At 39.9% G+C, this 26190-nt stretch overlaps 2 protein-coding genes across 2 annotated transcripts; both read right to left on the bottom strand.

The window, feature by feature from the left end:
* Positions 1 to 234: 234 nt before the first annotated feature.
* Positions 235 to 1583, bottom strand: LOC108681999 (hyphally regulated cell wall protein 3-like). Its single transcript, XM_018171087.1, has 2 exons — positions 495 to 1583; positions 235 to 440 (listed from the first exon to the last, which is right to left on the bottom strand). Exons 1-2 carry the CDS (start codon positions 1471 to 1473, stop codon positions 271 to 273), a joined length of 1149 nt encoding a protein of 382 aa, XP_018026576.1. The 5' UTR covers positions 1474 to 1583; the 3' UTR covers positions 235 to 270.
* Positions 1584 to 1622: 39 nt separating this feature from the next.
* On the bottom strand, positions 1623 to 14312 carry LOC108681994. Its single transcript, XM_018171082.2, has 9 exons — positions 12804 to 14312; positions 12246 to 12425; positions 10968 to 11113; positions 9865 to 10020; positions 8392 to 8514; positions 6770 to 7914; positions 3852 to 6290; positions 2438 to 2684; positions 1623 to 1736 (listed from the first exon to the last, which is right to left on the bottom strand). Exons 1-9 carry the CDS (start codon positions 14065 to 14067, stop codon positions 1623 to 1625), a joined length of 5814 nt encoding a protein of 1937 aa, XP_018026571.1. The 5' UTR covers positions 14068 to 14312.
* Positions 14313 to 26190: the final 11878 nt, after the last annotated feature.

The following is a 26190-nucleotide window of genomic DNA, read 5'->3' as shown; positions in this document are numbered from 1 at the left end:
TCAACATCATAAATAATAGATGAAAAGTCATGGTTATTCTAACGCTACTTTAAGCTCAATAATTTATTATTGGTTATTTTGATCTGAATTCTTGTTTGTTTCAAGCTAAGGCCTTAGTTTTGTTTGTTCAAAGTTCTCGCTTCTTACAATCAAAATTCTTTGTTCTAATAATCAAAATTCTTGGTTGTTTCTTGTAATCAAAATTGCTTGTTTTAAAGCAAATTTATTATTATTTTGATCGCATTTTTTTGGTTGGTTTACGCTAAAGTTTTAATTTAAATTATGCTGAATTTCTTGGTAGAGGCTGCGCTTGAGTTCTTCAACACCGGCCACTTGGTAGTTCTGGTATGGTTGCACCTGGTAGAACTGAATACTGTCCAGCAACCATTTCTCGTGCACCACAACCAAGGTGCTTAACTGTGGTTGGTTACAACCACCATTGCAACAGTCATCACCTGTTTCACCACAACAACGTCTGTTAACCACTGAACCCTCGTCTGTTCGGTTGCTGTTTTCGACGTCTTCGATTATGGCATCCAGTGGACGACGTTTAACAGAAGCTTTTTCGTTTCTGTTAACAGAGGCATCAACGGATGATGAATAGCGATGGTTGATGCCGTTGCTGTTAACAGGAACTGCTGTTGAACATTTTCCACTTGAAGCGTAGTCAACAGACATTGAACTGCAGCACCGAACACCCAACAGACCTGCCGTCTGTTTGCAGCCGTTACTGGTAACAGATCCGCATCTAGTAACAGATCCACATCTAGTAACAGACCCACATCTAGTAACAGGACTGGTATCCAAGTTACCAGGATCTAGGATTACCGTATCGTCTAGGGCGGCGTTGAATGGTAAGCTACCGTCGCTTATGGTACTCAGCGCCTCGGTATCTCGGTTGAGTAACTCGCTGATACCATCACTGGTACCGTTACTGATACCATTACAGACACCATTACCGATGCTACTGTTGTTACTGTTACTAATACTGCTTTTGGTTCCGTCAACAATCCCGTTAACTATGATGTTACTGTTACTGTCTTTACTACTTGTAGTAATAGTTTCTTTGTTACCAGCATCACCATTAAAAATATCACTAGTTCCCCCACTACCATTCCCCACATTATTTTCATCAGCATTAACACCATCGCCATCATCATCTTCCGTTAGTTTCGTTGCACGGATTATTTCATGTAAAATTTTCCCGTCAAGTCGAAATTGGGCCGGAAATCCAACGAAATGGTTCTTTATTTTGGTGCTATCGACATTATTTTGAGATTCCGGCGCCGCCATCTTAGAATTAGAAGACTCCAACGCCGCCATCTTGGAATTAGAAGACTCCGACGCCGCCATCTTAGGATTAGAAGACTCATGCGACGCCATCTTGAAATTAGAAGACCTGGGGGCAGCCATCTTTGAATTAGAAGACTGCGACGCCGCCATCTTGGAATTAGAAGACTCCGACGCCGCCATCTTGCTTTTAAGACGCGTGTTGTCGCTGGGACTTTGGTTTAACCCGTCGGGCGACGCACGGCGCAGGAGGACGCGTCTCAAAGGACTCAAATCCTGCCATTTTGAAGGCCAAATGAAAAAGAGATTGAATGCAAGTCAGTATTAAGCTATTAACACACCTGTATATCAGCAGGGGGTGGCGCTGTGTGAGGATGTATGAACACACAGCCGATGTGTTGTAACAGCGACACAGCCTTGCCCCGCAACATACAGCCCCTGACGCCCTGTGTGACACACAAGCTCGGTAAACCCACACAAGAAGCTGTATGACAAGCAGAGGAATACACGTACAGCCAGGGATGGAGGAGTGGAGAGGCAGGGATGGAGGAGTGGAGAGGCAGGGATGGAGGAGTGGAGAGGCAGTAACAAATAGCTTAATAAAATTTATTAATAAACAGTAATAGATAAACATGAAAACAACAGCTGCCCAAAGACACGAGAAAAATTAAAAGCGACAAGAAAGCATTCATAAAAAAGGGCAAAAGCCTTTAAAAACAATAAATAAATAGAAAATAATCATAAAATAACAATATAAATGTAAAATAAAAGCAAAAAAAAACAACAATCACTAAGAAAACCTAACAAAAAAAGGCGTTACAAACAACAAATAAATGAGAAATACTCAAAAATGATAAAAAAAAACAAATATAAAATAATCACAGAACTAACGGTATAAAAAAAAAATAAAAAATAAATGTAAAATAACTAGAACAAAGAACGGTCCTAAACAAATAATAATAAAAAACAACGGTCCCAAATAAATTTATAAAAAATAACGAAAAAAAACAACGGTCATATATGAATCAATATAAAATTAACAAAAAAACAGTCCTAAATATATTAAGAAAAAAAACACGATAACAAAAAAAAACGGTCCTACATAAATTAAAAAAAAAAAATACACAAAAAAGCAACAGTCACTAACCTGGATGACAGGCCAGCCTTCAGACGGGACCATGTACCCGTCTATGGGCGCCCAGTCTCCCCCAGACAGGGACTCGTACACCCATCTGTCTGTGACGACAGGCACGCCCCGCAGACAGGCCAGCAACATGTTGACGGTACGACGGGTGATGTCACCCGCGACCAGCGTCACGGTGTCACGGGTGACACGGGGGGCCACGGGGTAGCCCCCCAACTGCAGCACTATTGGGTGCAGTACCTCCGTGTCCCTGCACTCAAACAAGTGTGTGGGTGTATTGTCTGTATTGTGACGTGCATCTTACACGTAGCACAGATACGCCGGGTTATAGCTGGGCGAAAGTGGGTCAGGATGACCCGTTAATGCACAAGCTGAGTTTTGGTGTGCCATACACTCATAAAAAATTGTATCGTATTGTCTAAATTGTGACGCACTTTCTGCAAGTAGCTCTGAAACAACCTTATTGAAGGGCCAAACTGGGTCAGGATGACCCATATAAAGGGGAAACTGCATCGATATTGGGACTAAAAGGGTCCTAGCAATTTTAATAAATAAACAAGTTATTTATAAATGAGGAAAAGATTGTTTAGTGAAAAATTCATTTACGTTCATCAATATTCATCATGTATAGGTACCTTCAAGTCAACATACAATTATCCACAATAATATAAATATATCGAATAATATCCAATATAAAAGAAACGATCAGTAAAAATCAACAATCAGTATTCAATATAAAAGACAATCAGTAAAATAAATTAGTCAAATTGTCCAAAAATGTGACACCTTCTTACACACAACGTGAGCAGAGAATGGCTCTAACACGCCCTGGGGTCGCACCAAACTGGGTCAGGATGACCCACATAAGAGCATGAAGTGCACCACACAAAGGCAAATGATGCTTAGCAATATGGACAAAGTGCCACACATTCCCCTGACTGTACATCCACTGCAGACTGACCTCGTATGCAGACTCGTGAAGACTATGTTGGGCTTGTCTTCCTCAGTCAGGATGACCCATATAAAGGGGAAACTGCATCGATATTGGGACAAAAAGGGTCCTAGCAATTTTAATAAATAAACAAGTTATTTATAAATGAGGAAAATATTGTTTAGTAGATAATTCATTTACATTCAGCAATTCTCATCATCATCATTCAATAATCAACAATAATATACCTAATTATATTGAATAATATTCAATATAAAAGAAATGTAAGTACAATCAGTAAAATTAATGAATCAAATTGTCCAAAAAAGTGACACCTACAAACAACGTGAACTGAGATTGGCTCTAACAAGTCTTTTTCGTCGGGCGAAACTGTGTCAGGATGACCCACACAAAGGACATGAAGTGCATCGCTATATGGTCAAAGCGCCACACATTCCCCTGAGTGTACATTGACAGCAGACTGACCTCGTGTGCAGACTCGTGAAGACTATGTTGGGCTTGTCTTCCTCCTCCTCCGACTTCCCTGAAGACTTGGTCTTTTTCTTGGATCCTTTCCGGGATGGTTTTTTAGTAGTATTTCGAGTTTTCATTTTGGTTTGTCCTTTAGGAGAAATTTTCTTTGATTTAGAACCAGCAGAACCAGCAGTTCTATCCACCACCACACCCCCAGGTGGTGAAGTGGTACATCCCCCACCAGAAGTTCTTTTATTGCCTTTTGATTGGCAAGAACTGGACGCTTGTTCCACAGAACCGACGACCTTTTTCACAGAACCTTTTGCTGTCGCTTTAAGAGAACCTTGTTTCTTTCCTGAAGAACCAGCAGCTGAAGAAGAACTAGATTTCCTCCTAGTAGAAGCATTGCTAGTTACACTAGAACGTCCATCGGATGAAACTCTAGATGACTTCGTTCCTTGACGTAGAGAAATTTTTCCTCTAGAAGACACGGTCCTAGAATCTTTTCGAGCTCCACTAGGAGATCTAGAATTAGCGGAATTCAGATCTGTTGCTCTAGAGCTTCTAGAACTAATAGTTCTAGAACTCGATGCGTTTCGGTAACGTCTGTTGGGCGTCTCGAAAGCCAGAATGCTGCTATCCCAAGTTTCATCAAGCGTTTCATGTTCAGAATTATTTTCTTCCGGCAAACTTTTCCCGTTAAAATTCAAAATTTGTCCCCCAAGAGTCGAAATTTTCGATGACCCACATTCATTTACTGCAGCAAGAGTCGAAATATTTTTCTTCTGCGTCTTAAAAAGTGGCCCACGTATGAATTTTTTTGAAGTTGAACACGGCAAGGGCAAGGGTTCATCCCCCTTAATCCCCATGGCTTTAATGGCAGATCGCTGTGAGGGGACCCGGGGGTTCAGTTTCTGGCTCAAGAGTTCATCGTATAAAGTGGGCCCCCGGCGAGGGGAAGTGAGCCCCCCTCGGTGGGGAGGCGTCATGGGGATGATGAGGTCAGGCTCTACGTCTGAATTTTCTGTCATTAAAACACGTCTTTTTTTACGTGAACCGACAAAATTTTTCCCTTCGGATTCCGTTGCCTTGAGATCCGCAGAGGCTGGAAAATCTGGTACATTTTTCGATGCGTTATCAACAAGCATCAACATTTTTCCAGGAACTTCACTAATATCAACATGTTCAACATCACGAGCCTGAATGTCGACAATGCTGATATTGTCCAAGACGTTGGTACTGTTGTCAACGTCGCTATTTTCAACGTTATTTCCATGTTCGTCAATGTTTTCAACGTTATTTGCATGTACATCAACAATACTAACGTCATAAAACACGTCGCTGTCGCCAGATTCAAGACTCAGGGCAGAGCTCAGTCTCTGACTCCTTCTTGGAAACTTGAAAAAATTATTTTTCTTGACTCCCGGAGACGAACCACAAACACTTCCATCAACACCACCAACATTTTCACCATTTTCATCACCAACACCAGAAATGCTGCTGATCTCACCACCAATATCATCAACAACCGCGTCACCACAACCGGTTAAAGCCGTTGACTCTAGAGCTTGGTTGCGGTAATCTTTGTTATTAACCACACGTCCCGACCTCGGTAAAACATCATTATTTTTACCTTGTAAAATATCTTCTTTTTCATCACTACGGTGGTAATTTCTCTTCCTTTTAGTCACATGATTCGTGTCTTTGAACCGCACAGAGTTGCGTTTGCCACGATTGATTGCATCGTCTTCTGCAGAAAAATTATCGAATTTCTGCGCAACTTTTCGGCGAGTTTCATTCTTGGTAAATGTATGGGTGGGTTCGGTCGAATGTTTGCCGGGGTTTGAACCCCCACTGGGATGTTCTGAACCCATAATGGCAGGATTTGAACCCCTATCGGTAGATTTAGCACGTTCAACGTAAGGTTTCGAACCCCAAACGGGAGAAGCTGAACCCCGAACCGTGGGATTTGAGCCCGCAATGGAAGGATTCGAATCCCCAGTGGTAGGTCCACAAAACCCCACATCCCCATTCCCCACACTTTCAAGCCCGGCATCAACCCCACCCGTTGGGGCTGTTGCCTTATCAACCCCAGCAGTTGGGGCTGTTGCCTTATCAACCCCACCAGTTGAGGCTGATACCTTATCAACCCCACCAGTTGGGGCTGATACTTTATCAACCCCAGCAGTTGGGGCTGTTGCCTTATCAACCCCAGCAGTTGGGGCTAATACTTTATAAACCCCACCAGTTGGGGCTGTTGCCTTATCAACCCCACCCGTTGGGGCTGTTGCCTTATCAACCCCAGCAGTCGGGGCTAAGGTCTTGGGTTCAGGGGGGCTCTCAATATCAGAGGAGGACCTTCTCCCCGCCACGGGGATGTTGTTCCCCTTGATTGATCTCCCCAAGGCTGGGGAACAGCCGAGGCTGCCTTGCGTTCTCTTGGCCGCCAACCTGCGGCCAAAAATTTCATCAGAAAAAATAACATTTCGCAGGCCTACGAAATTTCCAAAGTGAGAGGCAGAACGTGGCTTTTAAACTAATTACTCTAATAGGTAATTAATTAATCTTTATACATAATTACGCCTAATGATGAAATTATCCCCCATAGATAATTTCCCAAATAAGGACATTACCTCCGTTATAGGTAATGACTCACTGGAGGCAATTACTCACATTTGGTGTTGACAATATAATATAGAATTTATTATTATACTTAATTATATAATATAATCTATAATAATTGGAATGATTACAAGGGGCATTTATCATACCTCCAAACGCCAGTCATTTATGGTAACTAAGATTGAGATGTACCATATTATAATAATATGTTAATTAAATAACATATTAATATAATAATATTTTTAAAATAATATATTACTATAATAATATATTTACCGAGTTAACAAGTTACATTTACAACCCCTGACCTGGTATAGAGCCTGACGGCGAGGGGAGTGTCGAAGTCCTCGTCCCCAGAGAGGAAGCTTTCCCCACTGCCGCTGCGAGCCCTCAGCCTCATATGAGGGCTCCTCCCCTGGGGAGTTCCATATGTGCTCCCCATATGGCTTGAAGGAGTTCCATACACCTCCATATGGTCGTTCACTCCTTCAACTTCATGGGGAATTTTCTGGCCTGATTTCGGATAAATCAATTCCCCATTTTCATCCTCAATTTCAATCCGAGGAATCCCTTTCCCTCGAGGGGAGATTCTAGGGGAAGATAAATATTTCCCCATTTTTGCATCACTATGACCATTTTCACGATCTTTGTTTCCATGATCACTATCAGAGGAAGCTTCATTAACTCTGTCATTCATTTCACCCAATTTTTTTCGTTCAATTTCTTCACTATTAACTTGACTTTGTTCACCATATTTACTGGCAACTTCAACAGGTTTTTGCCGATTTTTACTAAAAATTTCAGAAATTCTCTGAGGTTCTGAATTTTTGTGTGGACTCATGAAAATGTCCTCATTTTCTGCATAGATTTCACTGCTGCCTGCCGCAAATTTTCCGTTGACATTTCCAACAGAATTTTGTCCATTTTCGCAGGCTTGGCCATTTCTATCGTCACTTCTTCCGTGTCGACTGAAATTTAAATAATCTCTTCGGTTTATCAAGCCGCTGCTGAGACGCTTAGATTTACGCAAACTCGACCCGACCACATCACTATCACTGCCAGTAATACTTTTATCTTTTCCAGTAATACTTTTATCAGAAGGAGAAAGCGACGATGATGATAACAAACTTTCCTGAACATTGGTCAGGTATTTCCGCTTCAACATTTCCCTGAGATCATCGGAATCATTTCTTTGTCGGACGAGACCATCAGTTTTTTCGGCCTGACGTGGCTCGACATTTCTGTCTTCAAACTCAGACTCAAATCCAAAATTATTCAGTTTGAAGTAATTTTTGTCGACTTTATCCTTAAACAAGCTGGGGTTGAGAGCAAAGACGGCATCAAGAAGGTAGTTCTTGGGGGAGTGGCCCCCGTTGGCACCCGACGACACCCCGGGGCTGGGGAGACGTTTGGGGGTGAGGAGGTGGCAGATGCTCTGTAGGGGGGACTCTTCCTGTGGGGGAATGAAATATTTTAGATACTAATTAAAAAACATGCTAATTACAAAATAAATGAAATATTTTATTTACTAATTACTATTGACGGAGTCAGAGGACGCAAGGACCTTTTAGTACCTCCCCATCAGAAGGTTATACTAAATAGCAAGACGACCTGTAGGGCAGCAGGGGAGGGGGCAGGGCTGTAAGTACCATTTAGTACCTCCCCATCAGAAGGTTATAACAAATAACAGCACCTGCAGGGCAGCAGGGGAGGGGGAGGGGGCTGTAAGTACCATTTAGTACCTCCCCATCAGAAGGTTATAACAAATAACAGCACCTGTAGGGCAGCAGGGGCGGGGGCTTCAAGTACCTTTTAGTACCTCCCCATCAGAAGGTTATAACAAATAACAGCACCTGTAGGGCAGCAGGGGCGGGGGCTTCAAGTACCTTTTAGTACCTCCCCATCAGAAGGTTATAACAAATAACAGCACCTGCAGGGCAGCAGGGGAGGGGGCAGGGCTGGCCCGGGCCTGTCGTCGCAGGCGTCGTCTGATGCGCTCCTCGGCAGCAGCGAGGTCCTCCGAGAAGTCCTTGGGCTGCATCGAGCGCGTCTTCTGCACAACATATAATAATTATTACATAATATTTACTTATTGATATTATCATTAACATTATCAATACTATTGTTAAATAGCAACAGCCGTTGTCAATATACCGGTATAATAATTTTTTTTTCTCATGGCTCCAAACTTCAATAAGTTTCTGACTGTATCTGTGTTCTAGATTTATCAAACTGACAATGGAGCTGGTCTCCGAAACGTTTTCAATAGAGAAATGCTGAATTTTTCTATAATTTTCTTGGCTTTTAAATTTCTGGTGAATCATTCAAGCAATCTGGTGAAATTATAACATATAATAATTATTAGATAATATTTATTTATTAATATTATCATTAGCAACATCAATACTATTGTTATGATTGTGAATATATAGGTAATAATCAATATATATTTATGTATTAATATTATGATTACCAAGATCAAAGCTGTTGCTATGACTTATATATTATTAATACAAGATATAGCTCTTCAGCAGAAGAAATTATGAATAATAAGTTGTTAATAGTGGTTACTTTTTAAGCAATATTTTCATTATTACTACAAGATAACACAAGTTATATATCATAATTTGAGTTATAGCTTGTATCATCCTGTATAACTACTAATATATAAAAAAGTACGAGCATAATCGTTCTAATATTTAAAGAAAAAATGTGTAAAAATAATAATAATTATTCTAATTAATGATGACAGAACATAATTTTTAATAAATCTGTGTAGCACTAGCATAGATTGAAATTATCAAGAAATATAAATCAACTATCACAATCACCCCAAGTACCACAATTACCCCAAGTACCCCCAGTACCACATTTACCCCAAGTACCCCCAGTACCACAATTACCCCAAGTACCCCCAGTACCACATTTACCCCAAGTACCCCCAGTACCACAATTACCCCAAGGACCCCCAGTACCACAATTACCCCAAGGACCCCCAGTACCACAATTACCCCAAGGACCCCCAGTACCACAATTACCCCAAGGACCCCCAGTACCACAATTACCCCAAGGACCCCCAGTACCACAATTACCCCCAGTACCACAATTACAGCAACTACCCCGAGTAGGTACCACAATTACCCCCAGTACCACAATTACCCCAGTACCCCAATCACCCCCAGTACCACAATTACCCCAAGGACCCCAAGTACCACAATTACCCCAAGTACCACAATTACCCCAAGTACCACAATTACCCCCAGTACCCCGAGTACCACAATTACCCCAAGTACCCTGAGTACCACAATTACCCCAACTACCCCGAGTAGGTACCACAATTACCCCCAGTACCCCGAGTACCACAAGTACCCTGAGTACCACAATTACCCCAAGTATGACATACCCTGAGGCGTGCCAGGAAGAGCGGGTCCTGGTACTTGTGCAGGGAGGTGGAGGGGTACTGTACCTCAGGTACACGTGTACCTGTCTGCCTGCAGCACTCCACCCAGGTACAGGAGACCAGGTACAGCCCGCGCCGCGTGCTCACTTGGTACGTCGACTGGTACAGAGAATTATAATAAGAAATAAATGGGTACAGGTACACGATTACAGGTACAGAAATAAATGGGTACAGGCCAAAATAATGGGTACAGGTACACGATTACAGGTACAGAAATAATGGGTACAGGCAAAAACAACGCCGCGTGCTCACTTGGTACGTCGACTGGTACAGACATGTGGTTGTGATAGAATTATAGGAAGGAATAAATAAAATAATAAATAATTTTGGGGCTCTAATTTATATGAAGAAATTATACTGAGGATCTATTTAAAAAAAAAATTAATTTTGGGAATCTAATTTATGAAAAGAAATAATTTTTGGAATTTAATTTATAGGGAGAATTATTTTAGGGGTTAATTTCTATGAAAAAATAATTTTGAGGCTAATTTATATAAAGGAATAACTTTACGGGTCTAATTTCAGAGAAGAAATAATTTTGGAGCTAATGTACAGCTAGAAAGTAAGTAGAAAAGGTCTCAGTTAAATAAATTCCAACAAGAAACTACGTAGATACTAACTCGAGGCCCAGTTAAAAAATTAAAATTGGACAAATCCTGCATTTGTGGAAATGACACTTGAAACATTGCACTCATAAATACTTCTCAATGCAGATTCTACTTACAAAACTTTACATAAATAGACTTAATTTTTTTTACATCTCATGACTTATTATTGAGAACGATTAGACTAGAAGACAAAAAATTATTGAAATGCACACCCGATATCTTCAAATCCATTTTTTAATATAAAAACTCAAATTTATTCAAAAAACACCTTGAGACCAACTCTGAAGACAACTAATGATCTAGTATGGATTATTAATAAATTAATATATAATATCTATTAGTTTATGCTCTATTCTTACCATCATTTCTATACAGCTAAGTATGTGAATATAACATTAACTACAATAATAAATGACTTCCTTTGTTCTATCTACACACCTTGAGACCGTCTCTGAAGACAACGTGGGTGACGTCCTGCGTCAGCTTGAGCCTGACGTCAGCCCCGAGAGCAGCAAGACGCTCCCGCATCGCTGCTGACCTGTTGCTGCCGTCACTTGAGCGCACGTCCACAAACACGGTCACTCCTGCCATCAATTATGTATTTAATATCTACATTAATGTATGTAGGTACTCTATGACTGGTATGAACTATGCATTAGTATATACATTAATGTTCATACTCTATGACTGGCATGAACTAGGTATTTAATATCTACATTATATGCTCTATGACAGGCATGAACTATGTATTTAATATCTATATTAATGTACATACTCTATGACTGGCATGAACTATGCATTTAATATCTACATTAATGTACATACTCTATGACAGGCATGAACTGTGCAATAATATCTTCATTAATGTACATACTCTTTGACTGGCATGAACTATGCATTTAATATCTACATTAATGTACATACTCTATGACTGGCATGAACTATACATTTAATATCATCAACATGATAAAGTTATTAAGGATGCCTGTTTCAATATGTAATTCATAAACTGGCTAGATATGAATACTTATATAATTGGTGATAATCAATCTATAGCAGAGGCCATTCTTCATATATTCAGTTTGATATTATTTGTAAACATAAAAACTTAAATGCTGTTGTTCCAGCACTGGTCCATTGACCACATTACAGTTAAAAACAATTTATTAATCAAGGTTCCAAAATAACAACAATATAAAACAACCTAATGGTGTAAAAAATAATATTCTTGGTATCCACTGAATTAAAATAAAGCAGTGTCATAAAACTCTGTATAATTTCCAACAAATGAATGAGATATGATCGTTATTGATCAACATCAGACCACAAATTCATCGTATAGAGAAGAAAAACACTTACAAAAAGTTGATGATGTAATCTTAGATCCTAGGATCTAACATCAACACAACATTTATCCTGCCAGCCATTGAAACACAGGGTTAAAAACTTTTCTAATGGGGGAACGCTGCACATTATTATACTCTATATCAGTGGTTCCCAAAGTGGGCAATATTGTTCCCCTGGGGGCAGTGGAAAGATCTGTGTTTAACCTTTTTCTTTCAAAATTGCAGCATACTAAATATCAAGAAAGAGGTGTTTGTTTTTATATGTGTCTGTCTGCGGGGGGCGCTAGAGATTCACTGGAGAGCCAAAGGGGGTGCCAGCCTGAAAAAGTTTGGGAACCACTGCTCTATATATATATATTAATGCATCTACCTTTAAGTATTTCTCTGGTGGCAGGCAGCTTAGCATCAACAGCAGCAGCGGGGGTTTTCAGGCAAGGTTTACTCGGCTTGCTTGCCTCCGTCCCCGCGGAGGAGGAGGAGGGGTTCGGAATGATGGAAGTTTGGGGCATCTCGAGGCTTTGGGACGTCAAGTGCTTTTCTGTAGGAAGGGCTGCAGGAAATTCAGTGAATTAATTGTAAAATAATTTTGATTATAATTAATTAATGCAAAATACTTTAAATAGTAAATAATTAATGAAAACTACTTTTAACAGTAATTAATTAATATAAATACTTGTAATAGTGATTAAGTAAAGCAAAATACTTATAATAGTGGGTAATTAATTAATTCAAAATACTTTTAATAGTTATAAATTAATTCAAAATAATTTTTTGAGAATGATAATAAGCACATACAAGTGAATGTTCTGTTCTGTGAATGATAACACACAAATGACAGAACAAGCACATACACTTTCCTTCATAATCAATTATGATAATAATATATAACATAGATAGAATAATATATTATGTAATATATTCGACTTACTATCTGAACGAGTCAAATCTTCATGCTGCTTTGTGGTGATGGAAATTGATCGTTTCAATTCTTTTGCTTCTTCATTCTTGTCCGAAGCAAAGTCACTGCCTTCTGAGTCATCCAACTGCAATGATTGCTTCACATTTAACTTCACCCCAGCAAGGGCATCACTTGTTACACATCCACCAGAGACTTTTTGGTTCAAGTTATTATCAACAGTCAATTTTGATTGAAAACATTCCTTAGAAGAAGACTCTCCTTCAATGTAATTGATGTCTAGAGAATCACTGTCATTTTCCAAAGAATTTGCTCTAGTGAAGCACGAGGACAAATTTCGTGCGCTTAAACGCATGGACTTCCTTTGACATTTAGCTATATCTTTGTTGTTAGGTGTAACTGAATCTGAATACACTTTGGCTTTCTTTTCTGTATGCATATCATTTGATTTTTTATCAGCTATAGCAACTGAATGATTTCTTCCAGTTACAGCTATTGATTTCCTAGTGGTAGGAAATGGCTTTTTACTTAAAATTGACTTGGTGGAAGACTCAAACCCAGATGCATCATTTCCCTCAGAGCCGACAATTGGTTTGCTACGTCTTCCAGGAGCCAACTTCTCAACATTTGCATTAAGTTTTAGTTTACGAGAGAGTGCCACGGAATCATTCACATCAGAAGGCAGGATTACCTCAGCTATGGACTTTCTTCTCATTTTATTTTCTTTCTTCCAGTTAAAAGGTGATTTGGATTCAGGCTCAAGATCAGAATCTCCCACAATGGACATCAAATTCCTTTTATTGATTGCAAATTCACTTTCTGAGAGCTCAGAATCAGAGCTGAAGACATCTATCTTGGGGTTCAAATCAGGAGTACTGTCATTGTCAGTTGATATATCAAAGTCAGCCTTTTCAATATGAAACTTTTTCCTTGATGGTGGAGTTTTTAGAGACCTCTTTGTACTTCTACTTCTTGATAGATTTTCCAACTTTGACTTGACACTAAGAGGAGATCTATTGATACTGTCAGAAAAGTCCATTGTCACAGCACCAAGCAAGGTTCTATTCTCTGAAGAAGCAGTTGTTTTTGTTCCATGTTGAGAATTATTTGTCTCAGGAGTCTCCATCACTGATTGTGCTCCTGCCGTATCACTTGCCAACAATACAGACCGTCTGCTGCAATACTCGACTCCTTCGGGTGTCTCTGCAGCCAAAGCTTCAACAGCATTGTGTTGATTCTTCAAATTTCTTCTAGTTCTAGATAATGTCTGGTGCATATTTATGAAACAAAACCTGGTTATTTTCCACCAGCACTTAATGTCATGAATAAATATGAATTAAGTGAATGACTAGACTGCTCGTTAAAAATGTCAATACTATCTGAATTTGCAGTATGTATGCATTTTCAAGAATTAAGATCTGCAATTTTTGTTCTTGTTGAGAGCTTCAAATTGTCCATGCATTCCATACTGAATTACACCATGGAATTTTAGTTGCTCTTATTTTATTCTAGAAGATAAAAATGACAACTTTATCAGGTCAGGTCTTTGAAAAATTTTAATTTTCATTTGAAACTGCAAAGTTTTTGAGTTGTATCAATGTTAAAGACAAAATAATTTTTTCAAGGCTGTAAAATAAATAAATTTTTACCTTCATGTCTAATATTTTCCCACTTCAACATTGAACATCAAGATTACAGACTTGAATGAAACAAGTGACATGCATTTATGTATGGAAAACTTTAATTCTCCAAGCCATGACAGGATTGTTGAAGCCATGAGTAATATAGCCACAACTGTGAAAAAAAATTAAGCTGAGTTATATCCTTGACCTTGGGTTATTAAAGATTAGTGAAATTTTATTGTTTTTACTCCAGGGTAAAGTACCATGCAAGACTCAATGCTCTGATGCGGTTATAATCCATTCTGGAAAATTGGGCAAAAGTCATCTGAGAATAAGAAAAAAAGGCTTCTAGTAAATTGCACTTAGTTTTATGACCCTTGTCTATTTTTTATAAAAAAAATATAACTCAGTACTCACTGCAGTGAGTGACAGAGAGCGCATTTTCTCATTGATGAAAACTTGAGACAGACAGACGGATGGACGGACATGGTGAGCACAATAGCGCATTTTTTCCATAAATGAGAAAATGCGCTAAAAAGAAAAACAATATATTTTGGCATGCAATTTTCAGAACAGATAAAAAAACATTAATTTATACTGACAATTTTTGGAAGACTCTACATGATGTTCCAGATTGGGTTTTAATATTGTCTTCCTTGGCTTAGAAAATGGATTAAAGGTCTTAAAGAACAGAACTTGTGGCTTCAATTTATTCATACCATCAAATTGGACAAACTCACAGCTCCATTAATCCATTCAATTTATTGAATGATGAATAAAGCTGTACAACTGCTTAGCAAAATGTGGAATACATTTAATTATATACATACATTTAATACATTTATTACATTATATACATTTAATAAATTATATACATTTAATTATATTAATTTACGAAAAATATTGTGGCTTGAGCCTTGAGCTTTAGACAGATCTTTTCCATGCCTAGCACCTATATTTGCAAGCCAAGCCATTTCCCATTCAAATGCAATATCTACATGTCTATGAAACTAAAATACTTTGAGAGTTCAAACTCACTCAAATGACATGATATTAGGCCTTTCTTATTTTAGTAAAAACATAGAGTTTCCCAAATAAACTTCATGGAGCTGCAATGCTTCAAATAAATTAATCTTATATAATATTGGAATCATCATTCATTGTTAGTATTATTAATTTCAACATTATTTGGAATATTCAATAATTGTTTATTCATTGAATAAACATTTAAAATTGGATACTCAACCTTTAAAATATCTCAATGCCAGATAATATTACAAATGGCCTTTAGTACCTAACTAAATGTTAGATACTAACTTTATGATACAACTTTATGGCCTTTCCAGTATCTATACATAACTAAAAGCATACTGGTAAACTAAAAAAGATAGTATTACTAATATCAATCATATTATAAAGAATACCGGTATAAGCATTAAACATTATAAACAAACAAGCAGGAGCTGCATAACTCAAGTGCAATGGATAAAGAATCAAATGTTAAATTAGATTTAATTTGCATCAAATTGCTTCTAAGTGCAGTTTGCAATGCAAGGAGGGTAATAAATTAGCCACTACACAGAGTATATTGGACACAAACAATCACAGTCTGGAAAGATGACATCATAATCACACCAAACAATTACAGTATGGAGATGGATATGCATCTGCCGAAAAATGACAGAAGCTTTATGCACTATCCTTTAATTCCAGCCTGATTCCCATAGTTCTTGTATAGCCTGCAGCTGTGGAAGCACATGCCAATGCTGTCAAACCAAACCGAAGGTATCTGCAAAATTGTTAAATTATCTGCAAATTAATTATTTAAAAGCCTTTAGAATTGAATTCTACAAAATTGCTGAATTCCAACACTGTGTGTGACTAAATGCGGCATATTGTGAGACTAATTCCGACACCCTGTATTGGAATTAGTTCTTATGTGTCAAAAACAGTCTCTTAAATCATTCATCTGTTAATTTATTTATCACTTAAAATCAGCAAATACAAGTATACTTAAAGGATTCCTAATATATTCACAGACTTATTTAAAAGTCCCAAATCAATGAAACCATAATATTCATTTTACAAAAACAGTTTATCACTATTTAGTAAAGCAAGGTCAACTATCAACTTTCATACATGCTTGAGGTGCTTCAATGTTCTCAGGAGCTGACTTGGACTTTTGCTCTGCAGATCTTAACATTTTCGTGCTAGACCTAATGTTTTGCGGAAATCTTGCACACAATGGTATGATGTCACTATTTCAACCATCTAGGTATGCTGACCGTCCGCATGGCGGTATGAGTGGACGACTGGACGGTGGAACTAAGACCAAGCTTAATATAAAGGTAAAAGTTAAGGGGTGTTGGAAAGGAATTAGGGTAAACGCGGTATATTCCGACATCGTGGGTAATTCCGTCACCTCTCTAGTTTTTCCTTTATATTAAGCTTTGTTTTAGTTCCATGCATTTGTTGATGGTTGAAATGGTGACGTCATGCATTTGCGCGTCAAACTACTGTCAAAACACTAGGTCTTGGCCATCTAGCAGGAAAATATTGAGATCCAAAGAGAGACAATGCACACTACCCAGTGAGATCATCAAAAAATGTATCAATTTTGACAGTTGACCTTGCTCTACATCTAAAGGCTTTTAAATAAATATGGCAACATTTTGTGACGTTTCGTCATTGCTGACGCGTAGTGCGGTGTTTTGAGAGTCACATAAAGCAAACAGAACTTGAGTAATACATACGGTTATTTTTTTATAGTTTTTCATTTCTCAATGCGTCCTTAATGTGACGGAATATACTGCATTTACCCTACCCACAGACTCACAGTGTCGGGAATTGGAATGGAATATGGTGTGTTTACCCTATCCCTATTAAGCATTAAAATTTTAAATACCTCATTTCATGTTTACTCATCTAGGTCATAGGTGCTGTTCCTAACTTCCTATAAATTGTGAAAAATTTTTATATCATGTTTCTCATATTCATAAGTGAGCATTAATTTTTTAATAATAGGCCTATTTAACAAAATTATCAATTACCTATACAATTTATCTATCAAATTATGAATTCTAAATACTTCTAAATACTGAATTCTAATTTTTGTATTAAAATTCAGAAAGCCTCACTGCTAGTAAATTTTAATAACACCAAAATTCTAATAACACTTAATTTTTAATAGTGGTACAATTACAATAATTACAGTGTTACTGGCTGTTGTGAGTGTTGTCCTGTTGAGAGCAGAGACTGCAACTTAAAATGAACTTATTACTATTAGCAACATACTGAACATAGCAAGCAAGGAAACTGTACTTGTACAATAACTGAATAACTTGAATAAGAGCTTCTCTTGGTCGACTAGCCCCTTGGAATTTGCTAACACATGATTACGGTTATTATATAACGCCATAAGGGTAATGATGAAGATGGGTGATGGGCTGATGGCTCATGCCTCACGCCCACGGCATGGCAGGCTGAGAGCTCTGGCGACCTGTCCCGCTGTCCGTCTATGTGTGATACTGATACAGTTGCCACAAAGAGACATAAGCAGGACAGCAAAACAAAGCTCTTCCGTCTTCGGAAGTTGTACTTCAAAAATTTTAAGATGGGAAAGCTTTTTGGCGCAAATATTATACGAAAGTACTTTCTGAGGAGCGAAAGTCCTTGGCGGACTACGAATCCGGATCCGAGGGCGGACTTTCTGCTGAAAACTTGTATCTAAAATACGGATACTCCGATTTTTCTTCAGGTTGTGATTTGAATTAGTCAATACGCAGTTATATAGCCCTTGAGACAGTGCTAATCATAATAACGAATTCATCGTAAAACACCTCAAACACGACATAAGTTGCATTAAACATGTCAAATTTTTTCCTGTCCACACTCAATGAATCATTATCTATTTTCTAAATGTCTGTTTAGTACTCATAAGCTAGTTAAGTTATTTTGTAGGTAGGATTTCTTACATCAAGTTATTACGTGGGTAGGATTCCTTACATTAAGTTATTACGTAGGTAGGATTCCTTACATTAATGTATTATGTAGGTAGGATTCCTTACATTAAGTTATTATGTAGGTAGGATTCCTTATAATAAGTTATAATGCAGGTAGGATTCCTTACATTAAGTTATTATGTAGGTTGGATTCCTTACATTATTACGCAGGTAGCATACCCTACATTAAATTAATTATAGGTAGGATTCCTTTCATTAAGTTATTATGTAGGTTGGATTCCTTACATTTAGTTATTATGTAGGTAGGATTCCTTACATTACATTATTGTGTAGGTAGGGTTCCTAACATTTCCCTTCTGTCTCTCTCGTGCGGGCGGCCGACATCCCGTGTAAGCGACATCTTGTTCGAGTGTCTTCGTTTCTGTTACTTTTCAGCTGTCCCTCATTGTCACCTGTCCCTCCTTGTCATCTGTCCCTCTTTGTCACTCGTCCCTCCTTTTCACTTCGTCTCTTTGAGATGCTAACGCTGCTTCTTTCGAGCCAGCTTCAGCGGGCTGGAAAATTGAGACCTTCCGCCCCTTGTGGGTGATGATTAATTTGAGATTTTGAAGAAGTGAGACCTTCCGCCTTGCTGGCGATGTTAACTTTTGACCTCGGGTGCGAAATAGCTTGATAGCTGAAGTCCTAGCAAACTATTACATTACTTACAACTACTACTACTACATATTCAACGGATAAGTGAAAGACTTAAAGACAAACGCACAGTATGTCGCCATTTTTGTCGCAGTGACTAGCACTCCTTCGTGAGCGACGAGGACTGAGCTGTCAGATCAGTAGGCTACATAAAACGCAACTCAGTTCATGCAATTCATATTGCATTGGTAGAATGGGAGGTGCAAGCCCGATGATCAAATGTTTCTTTTCTGCTTCCTAGCTCAATTCAGCGTCCAAGTATAGCTCGCCATTGCTTTAAGTTTGGGTAAGCAACATTGCCGTTGAGGTACACTAGGACGATGCAGGTATTGAATTGTATCTTTAATAATACGAGATCAATAGGAGCAACTTGAGTCTTTGGCGAATAGTTCTTAATTCGGATACGAGAATAATTCCAAAAAATATCGAGATAAATTAAAATTTGTAGTATAAATTTTATTAATAATTTCACACCTCATTAATTGCTATTTGTTTTAAGTCACGGTGATGGCATTTTGTTCATAATGAATCTATGCAAGCATTCATGTTTCTCATGCCGTGTCGGTGAGTCCTTTTATACTTCTGAGTTTGAAGCTCGAGTTCTAAGCTGATGTTAGAATAAATCTAACAGTGCAGTTGCTGTGTTATTCTTACCTGGGCAGTGCATCATTTTGCCGAGGACGATGTATTTCTATGTTATTGTTACCAGGGGAATAATTACTTCTGTCCCTGAGCAACCAACGCTGGTGAAGAGATAAATGAAACGATTGAAAATTCCCGAGTTTATGCGCAAAATATATGTTAATGAGTTAAGATTTTCGTCGTTTTTTGGTTATCGTTCTAATGTCAAATCCGTCTGTTCTAGATTATTCATTGTACCTGCTCATATTATGGATTCAGTGATAAATTAGAAATAATCTGATTCGAAAATTCCATGCAGTTAACTATGTTTAATTCCTATTATTGGAAAATTACTTGAGAGGAAAGTTGCCGGTGCCGGCAGATACACTTTATAGGACAGCTGCTCAAACGAGTTCTTATTGATAATATTTCTATGATAATTAGAATTTGAAAATTTAGAAGTGTCGGCTTTGAAGATTAGACCATCAGGAATGTTGCCAGTTATGAATACCACGGAATTGTAACAGCTTTCTCCAAGTCGCGAACACGCAACTCACTTTCAATCTTGGTGTTCTAACAACTCTGCCACCTCGCCGATTGGAATCTTGCAAGCTAAAAAATAAATGTTTTTCTGACTCAATTGATTCAATAAAGGGAAGGAAGTTCATCTTAATATATTCCCCTGAACCTCAGAAACTGATGATAATAAAATAATCTTACACCCAGCAAATTGCAGGCATTGGAGAACAAGTTCAATTTCCACCCTTCCGAGGACTGTACTTGACTCATTTTGCGCGGAAGTTCTCTTTCAATAACAAGAAACATTTCATGATTTAGAGTTCCGTTTCTAAACAATGCCCGCAACCTTCGACTGTACTCCCGATCGAGTGTCGTGAATATTGCACAACTTTCTAATGTTTATTTGTGAGTGAGAACTCGGTGACAAGCGTTTCTCTCGTAACAATTCAAAAAGCGAACAGAAACTTGCGTGTTTCAGCGAGTCAAATTGTAAAGGTGTACAGTTGAAAAAATTAATGAAAGATATTCATTATTTACCAAAAAGGGCATTTGTTTGCTTACTTAAAAGGCTATTCCTCTTCAGATCTCATGGCCAGGTAACTATGAGGTATGACCAACGACGAGCCACAGCGTACAGTTGAAGAGCGTCGCGTCGACTTACCGTTCCTGCGAGTATTGCTTTCTAGTCGACTTATTCTACTAACTTTTCATGCCGACTGTACCACAAACAACTCATGACAACGCGGCTCTGAGAAGTCCTACACTATATGATGAAAATTTCGAAATTTTTGAAGACTGTTTATCGAATTTTAAATTTTGGCCGAAGAGCCCAAGAGCATGTAGGTAGAATTGTGGAATTTATGCGCAGCGTAATGGAGAAGAAGCCATTTGATTTTTGTTCACTATGTAATTAATGCGACGAGGTTTATTCAGTATGTAATTGATGCCAGGAAGTCGAAAGCCATTAACAATTTAGGTCTGATAATTCAGTAATTCCGTGCCCAGGCAGATTTTCCTTGAATCTTTTAATGGCGGTTTTAGGCTCCATTCAATTATTTAGAATCAGGTTCAATATGAGGAGTAACCGTGAGTGTTATACAAAAATTAGGTCAGTTATACGAGGTGATAGTCTCACTCAGACGCGCCTCGTTCCTTGATCGTGATGCTCATCCCCGACCTCTTCTACACGCTCTTCTCCTTACAGGACCCAATGCTTTGTCTTGAACAATAGGAACTCTTCCAATGTTTTAGTCCTATCTGAAGTATTTAATGATGCCTGTCGAAAGCTTTTACATGTTATTGTAGTAGGTTAGCCCTTCTATAGCGAAAAATTATAACAATCATAACTTCCGCGCAGCGACTAACTAACGAGTTCGATGCCACTGCGCCTTATACTGGTGAGCTGATACCCGAGAATAGCCGCGCCTAACCCCACAGCAAGCGGTGGAACCCATGGCTCGGCTTGCCTTTTATTTCGCTCGGCTCGGCTCGTAAAGCTCCACACACTGGCAGGTTTAGGAGGTTTGAAGGCGAGGCGAGGTCAACTCGCGAAGCAGATTCTAAAGCTTATGAGGAAATTTTAGCACAGTTTACGCTTCATATTAGGCTACTGACCCATTAAACGAATTATTGTGTGATTGCAGTGAGCCATAGTCAAGTGGGCAATATCATGACCATATGAAAGGTAAGTGAAATATTCATTGATACTTATAGATATTTTTTACAGTTGTTAAATATTATATAAATGTACCATACTCTAGCCTATTTATTAGCTACAAGGTCGAAATATATAGCGCATTTCTGGCTTGAAAATGCCTGATGTTAGCTTGACCGTCATTGAAAAAGTTGGCAACACTGGCTGGGACGAGTTCCCAGGACTCCGGAATTAATTGTAATTGATTGATGCCACATTACAGTAGCTGTTCTCCGTCTGCACTCTTATTTAACCTTTGATCATCGGATAAATAAACCCTTGTTGATGCAATTTGCTTGTAAAAACAAGGTAATTAATTTATATCGTCACTTTACATAGTTGTAATCTCTACTTTCCATTACAGTTGACACGAGCGTCGCAACCACTTGCTTCGTGACAGGACTTACTTCGTTGGTGAGGAATTCCCGGTCCCACACTTGCGTTGCCGACTGTACTACCAACTCAACGACTACGCTGGAGCTCAGCATCAACCAGCTGCCGCTTGCCCGCTTTAGATCCAGGCGGCTAGCGGTCGGCTCACTCGGCTGCATGAGTGAGTGCGCCAGCGGGCAGCGGGCCAGCGGCCCAGCACCAGTGCGACGTTGGGAGTTGTCGAGTAAGGTGTGTGCGTGTGGAGGCAAGAGAGAGCTCCAAAGCAGTGCGCGCTACAGTGGGCGAGTGAGAGCACGACGCAGCTGTGCTCAGTACGAAGGCCGAACCGCTATAACTGGGCACACTCGAGTGACTCGACTGCTTCAAAACAACTTGAGACGTCAAACATCACAAATTTTTGTTGAGTCGACTAGTCGACGCAACTATTCGCCTCGTGTAAAAGCACATAAAGGGGGTATAGCGGAATAGGCTGGTTTGCCCGATGCGCTTCTGCCTGTGGAGTAGAGCGCGATTACGCCAGTCCTGCAGGGGCCTGAGCAGGGTTAGGCGTGGTCTGCGGACAGTAAGGCTTACGCGCCTTACGGCACGTGCAAGAAGTGATAGTATAGGGTAAAATTCTGTGGATTAGGACCTGTTGACCATTAACTTTTTGATGCGGCAGGTTGTAGAGTGAGGCAGCTGTGACTTGAAGTTGTGTGGTGAGATGATTCGGTTGTTTTAAGCTTCTTGGATGTGAGGCTGAGTAATGAGTAGCTATAGTTATTGCACTACGAGAGAAGGCATTGGCGCCAGAGCTTGTTTATAAGCTTAATTTAATTTTTTGGTCCACGGCTGCGCTCCCGACTGCGGCTGGTCGTGATCAGCGGTAGCAGCTGCAGTTAGCTGATTGCCCGCTGCCTACCTGAAGCCTGAAGGGCCTAGTTCTGAAAGAGCTGTATGTAGACTGTACCTGAGCAGTGGTTGCAAGCCAAGGCTAGCCGCCTTAGTCTGCATTTAGCTGCCGTGACTCCAAGCTGACCATTGTAACTGTGTGTAATGCTTCATGCAATTGGAAATTCCTTGCCGTGCGTGACATTTTAACTGGTTAATGTCATATTAATAGAAGTTCAATGAACTATTTTATCTGATTCAAATACTATTTAACGAATGAGAGTTTAATAAACTATTTAAAACCGTTATATCCCCTGTTTCTAGCTCTTCGCCATTGAAACGGCCAAAGACGCGAAAGCCAATGAAGAGGCATGTCTCAGATTTTGACTAGCGAGTATAAACTGGGCATAGATTAAATGAAGTAGTACTAAGAGGCTAAGAGCCGGACGCCGGTCGTCAGTGTTGAGTCATCTGTGATAGGTTGCGCAGTGCGTATTTTGGCGCTCAAGCAGCGATTAATTTTCCACCACATCCTGAAGATAACGAACTAAGGAGTTTCTTGAGTTGCAGGTGTCTTCTCGAGTTGCAGACTTCTTCAGCCGACGTAAAGGCTGGTGTTTGGTAGGCTCAAAAAGAACTGGAGTTCGATCGAATGCTAGTCACGAAAAAGTAGAATAGAATACAATCTAACCATGAAAAAGAAAGGCGGAGGCACCCATTGAGGCTGGTGTGCTCGGGGCTGACGCCAAACGAGGAGGACATGGTCCGCACGCTAGTAGAGTTGTCTGGTGACGATGATGTCACTCACGAGTTTCTCGACAATTGGGACTATGGTGTCACTCACGTCATCGTCAAGTGCGTGGAACTAGTTAAAAACCTCCTGTCATTGATAGGCTTTCGTTGTATGTAATAGTAAATTTTATACTTAAACGGCCCCAGTAACAGTTTATACCACTTATGTAGAAACGCTCAACCTTTACAAATTAAAAATCACGATACGAATATGAACGAGTTTTCGAAATTTCTAGAAAACTGTGCATGCTTAATTTTAATTGCAAGGAAGCCTCCTAGGAAGCAAAATATCTCGCAACAAAGTGCAGGTGAGCCGTCATCCGTTTAGGTGTGTGCCTGTTCTTCTTGCCGTTTCTGTTCGTTTTGCATCCCTCGTTTTTTTCCGTTTCATTTTCCTTTCTGATTATTTATTAATGTGCTTTTAATGTCTGCAAGACCAAACGGTTTTCTCATCAGTATATTTGACATTTTCTGATCGTATATTATGATTAACATCATTATTCATTTCGAAAATGAAGGTCAATGTTTAAGTCTTATGCCGGAATAGGAATGAAAATAATGTCTATATTAAGAAATATTTGGGAGACAGCTTCGTTAACCGTTGCGAGACCTCAAAGTCGCTCTAAAATGTGATATTAATAACGAAGTTGAAATGAATTCCATAGCGACATATTCTGTCCTGTCATATCCTCGTATCCTTCCGGCAGACATAGGTGGAGATGCGGCAGGCAAAGATGCCGACGGTTCCTCTCCCGAGCGCAGCAACAGCCTTTATGATGCTGTTTTCTTTTCTTATCGTAGGACTCAAATAAGTCGGACTGCGTCGTCGCCTCTTCCGCAGGTTTAGCTCGCCGTCTCGTAATTCTGGTGCTAGGACGTGATGTATTACTTCCAGACTCTTCAACGGCAGATCCACGTTCATTTTTCTTCTCGTGATGATGAGAAGACGAATTCGATCTTTCTGATTGCGGAGTCTGTGCTGAAGGCTTGGCATTTGCTATGTCTACCAGAGACGATACAGTAGGCTGGAGGTTAACCTCACCCATGAATGGGATCTTTGATGACAATTGCGTGCTTACAGCATTCAACACGCAAATGTTCTCCTATATATCTTTAAAAGTTTCTTGTTTTAGTTCGTCTTCACTATTGCCTAGGAGTCCTGTGACAGTTAGATTGTCACTAGCAGATGAGGCAGTTGCATCATCATTTTCCGTAAGCGGCAGATTACGGGAGGGCAGAGGGGAGAAGATCTGCTCAGGCTCCTCTCGTCGCCAGGCGCGCGGCGCTTGCGGGGCGCCTGCTGCGCCCATGGACGCCTACAAGGAGGAAGAGATGGAGGCTTAAGAAGTTCATTTGTAAGAATCACTCATCCAACGTCAAGAGAGCAGCTCGTCGTTGGAGTCCCTTTCCTCGGAAGACAACCCTAATGATGAAGGTATGTTGCGGAGGCATTTTGTACTGCTGCATCACTGACTTATGGTGGGTCGTCCGCACCTATGCTGGAGCTCATCTCATTCATAAAACAATGTTATGTTATGTCACTACCAGGCTTGTCCGCAGATCCCGACAGACCTCAGGCGCAGCGAGGTATGCTATACGACGACGAGGAGTGTACGACTGAGCACCCCCGTGCTCAGCCGCTCGTAAGGTCAGTAATTGCTAGGCATTTTAAGACTGAACATATGCTCTTGCATAGCTTCGTCTAGTCTCTAATATTTCTTCATTATCCTTGTTGCACGTCTTTGAACTCACTCTAATGATTTTTTTTCTTTTTCAAGTTTCGGTGACCACACGACCTTTCCAAACTTTAGGTTCTCGGTCAGCGAATTTGGCTTGTTGTACCACCCGAAAAAGGTCAATACATCGAAAGACAATCCATCACGAAAGTCACGGATTTTCTCATCCCCCGCGACCTAAGCAGGCGCATCATGGAGATGCTGTTTGGAGGAGATGCCTCTGGCATTGGATAGGCTCCCATGTCATACTGTTCATGTCGTGACGTGTGGTGTGTGACGACGTGGGGTGACGTTTGGTGTATGTGGTGACGTGTGGTGTATGGTGACGACGTGTGGTGTGTGTGGTGACCGTGAGTCATGCCTCATACTCATCCCGTGACTCCCCCTCCCTGCAGAGGTAGTAATAGAGCCGACTGTGTGGCATCGTCCCCGCTGGCGCCTGCTGCGGCATCGTCGCCGCTGGCGCCTGCAGCTCAAGATGCGGGGTGAGTCACAGGG

The sequence above is a fragment of the Hyalella azteca genome, unplaced genomic scaffold, assembly GCF_000764305.2.
Source record: "Hyalella azteca isolate HAZT.00-mixed unplaced genomic scaffold, Hazt_2.0.2 contig1803, whole genome shotgun sequence".
Classification (NCBI taxonomy): domain Eukaryota; kingdom Metazoa; phylum Arthropoda; class Malacostraca; order Amphipoda; family Hyalellidae; genus Hyalella; species Hyalella azteca.
Note: the sequence above shows the minus strand (reverse complement) of the source record. Positions and strands in the feature narration are given on the sequence as shown.

Excerpts from the sequence above, each read along its gene's own strand:
- LOC108681994 (XM_018171082.2), bottom strand. The coding sequence starts at position 14,067 with ATGCACCAGACATTATCTAGAACTAGAAGAAATTTGAAGAATCAACAC. Across the intron at positions 7,915-8,391 it reads CCTCCCCTGCTGCCCTGCAG|GAAGAGTCCCCCCTACAGAG; the intron begins GTGCTGTTATTT and ends ATTCCCCCACAG. Across the intron at positions 6,291-6,769 it reads GCCGTCAGGCTCTATACCAG|GTTGGCGGCCAAGAGAACGC; the intron begins GTCAGGGGTTGT and ends TTTTGGCCGCAG.
- LOC108681999 (XM_018171087.1), bottom strand. The coding sequence starts at position 1,473 with ATGGCGGCGTCGGAGTCTTCTAATTCCAAGATGGCGGCGTCGCAGTCT. Across the intron at positions 441-494 it reads AAACAGCAACCGAACAGACG|ATGGTGGTTGTAACCAACCA; the intron begins AGGGTTCAGTGG and ends ATGACTGTTGCA.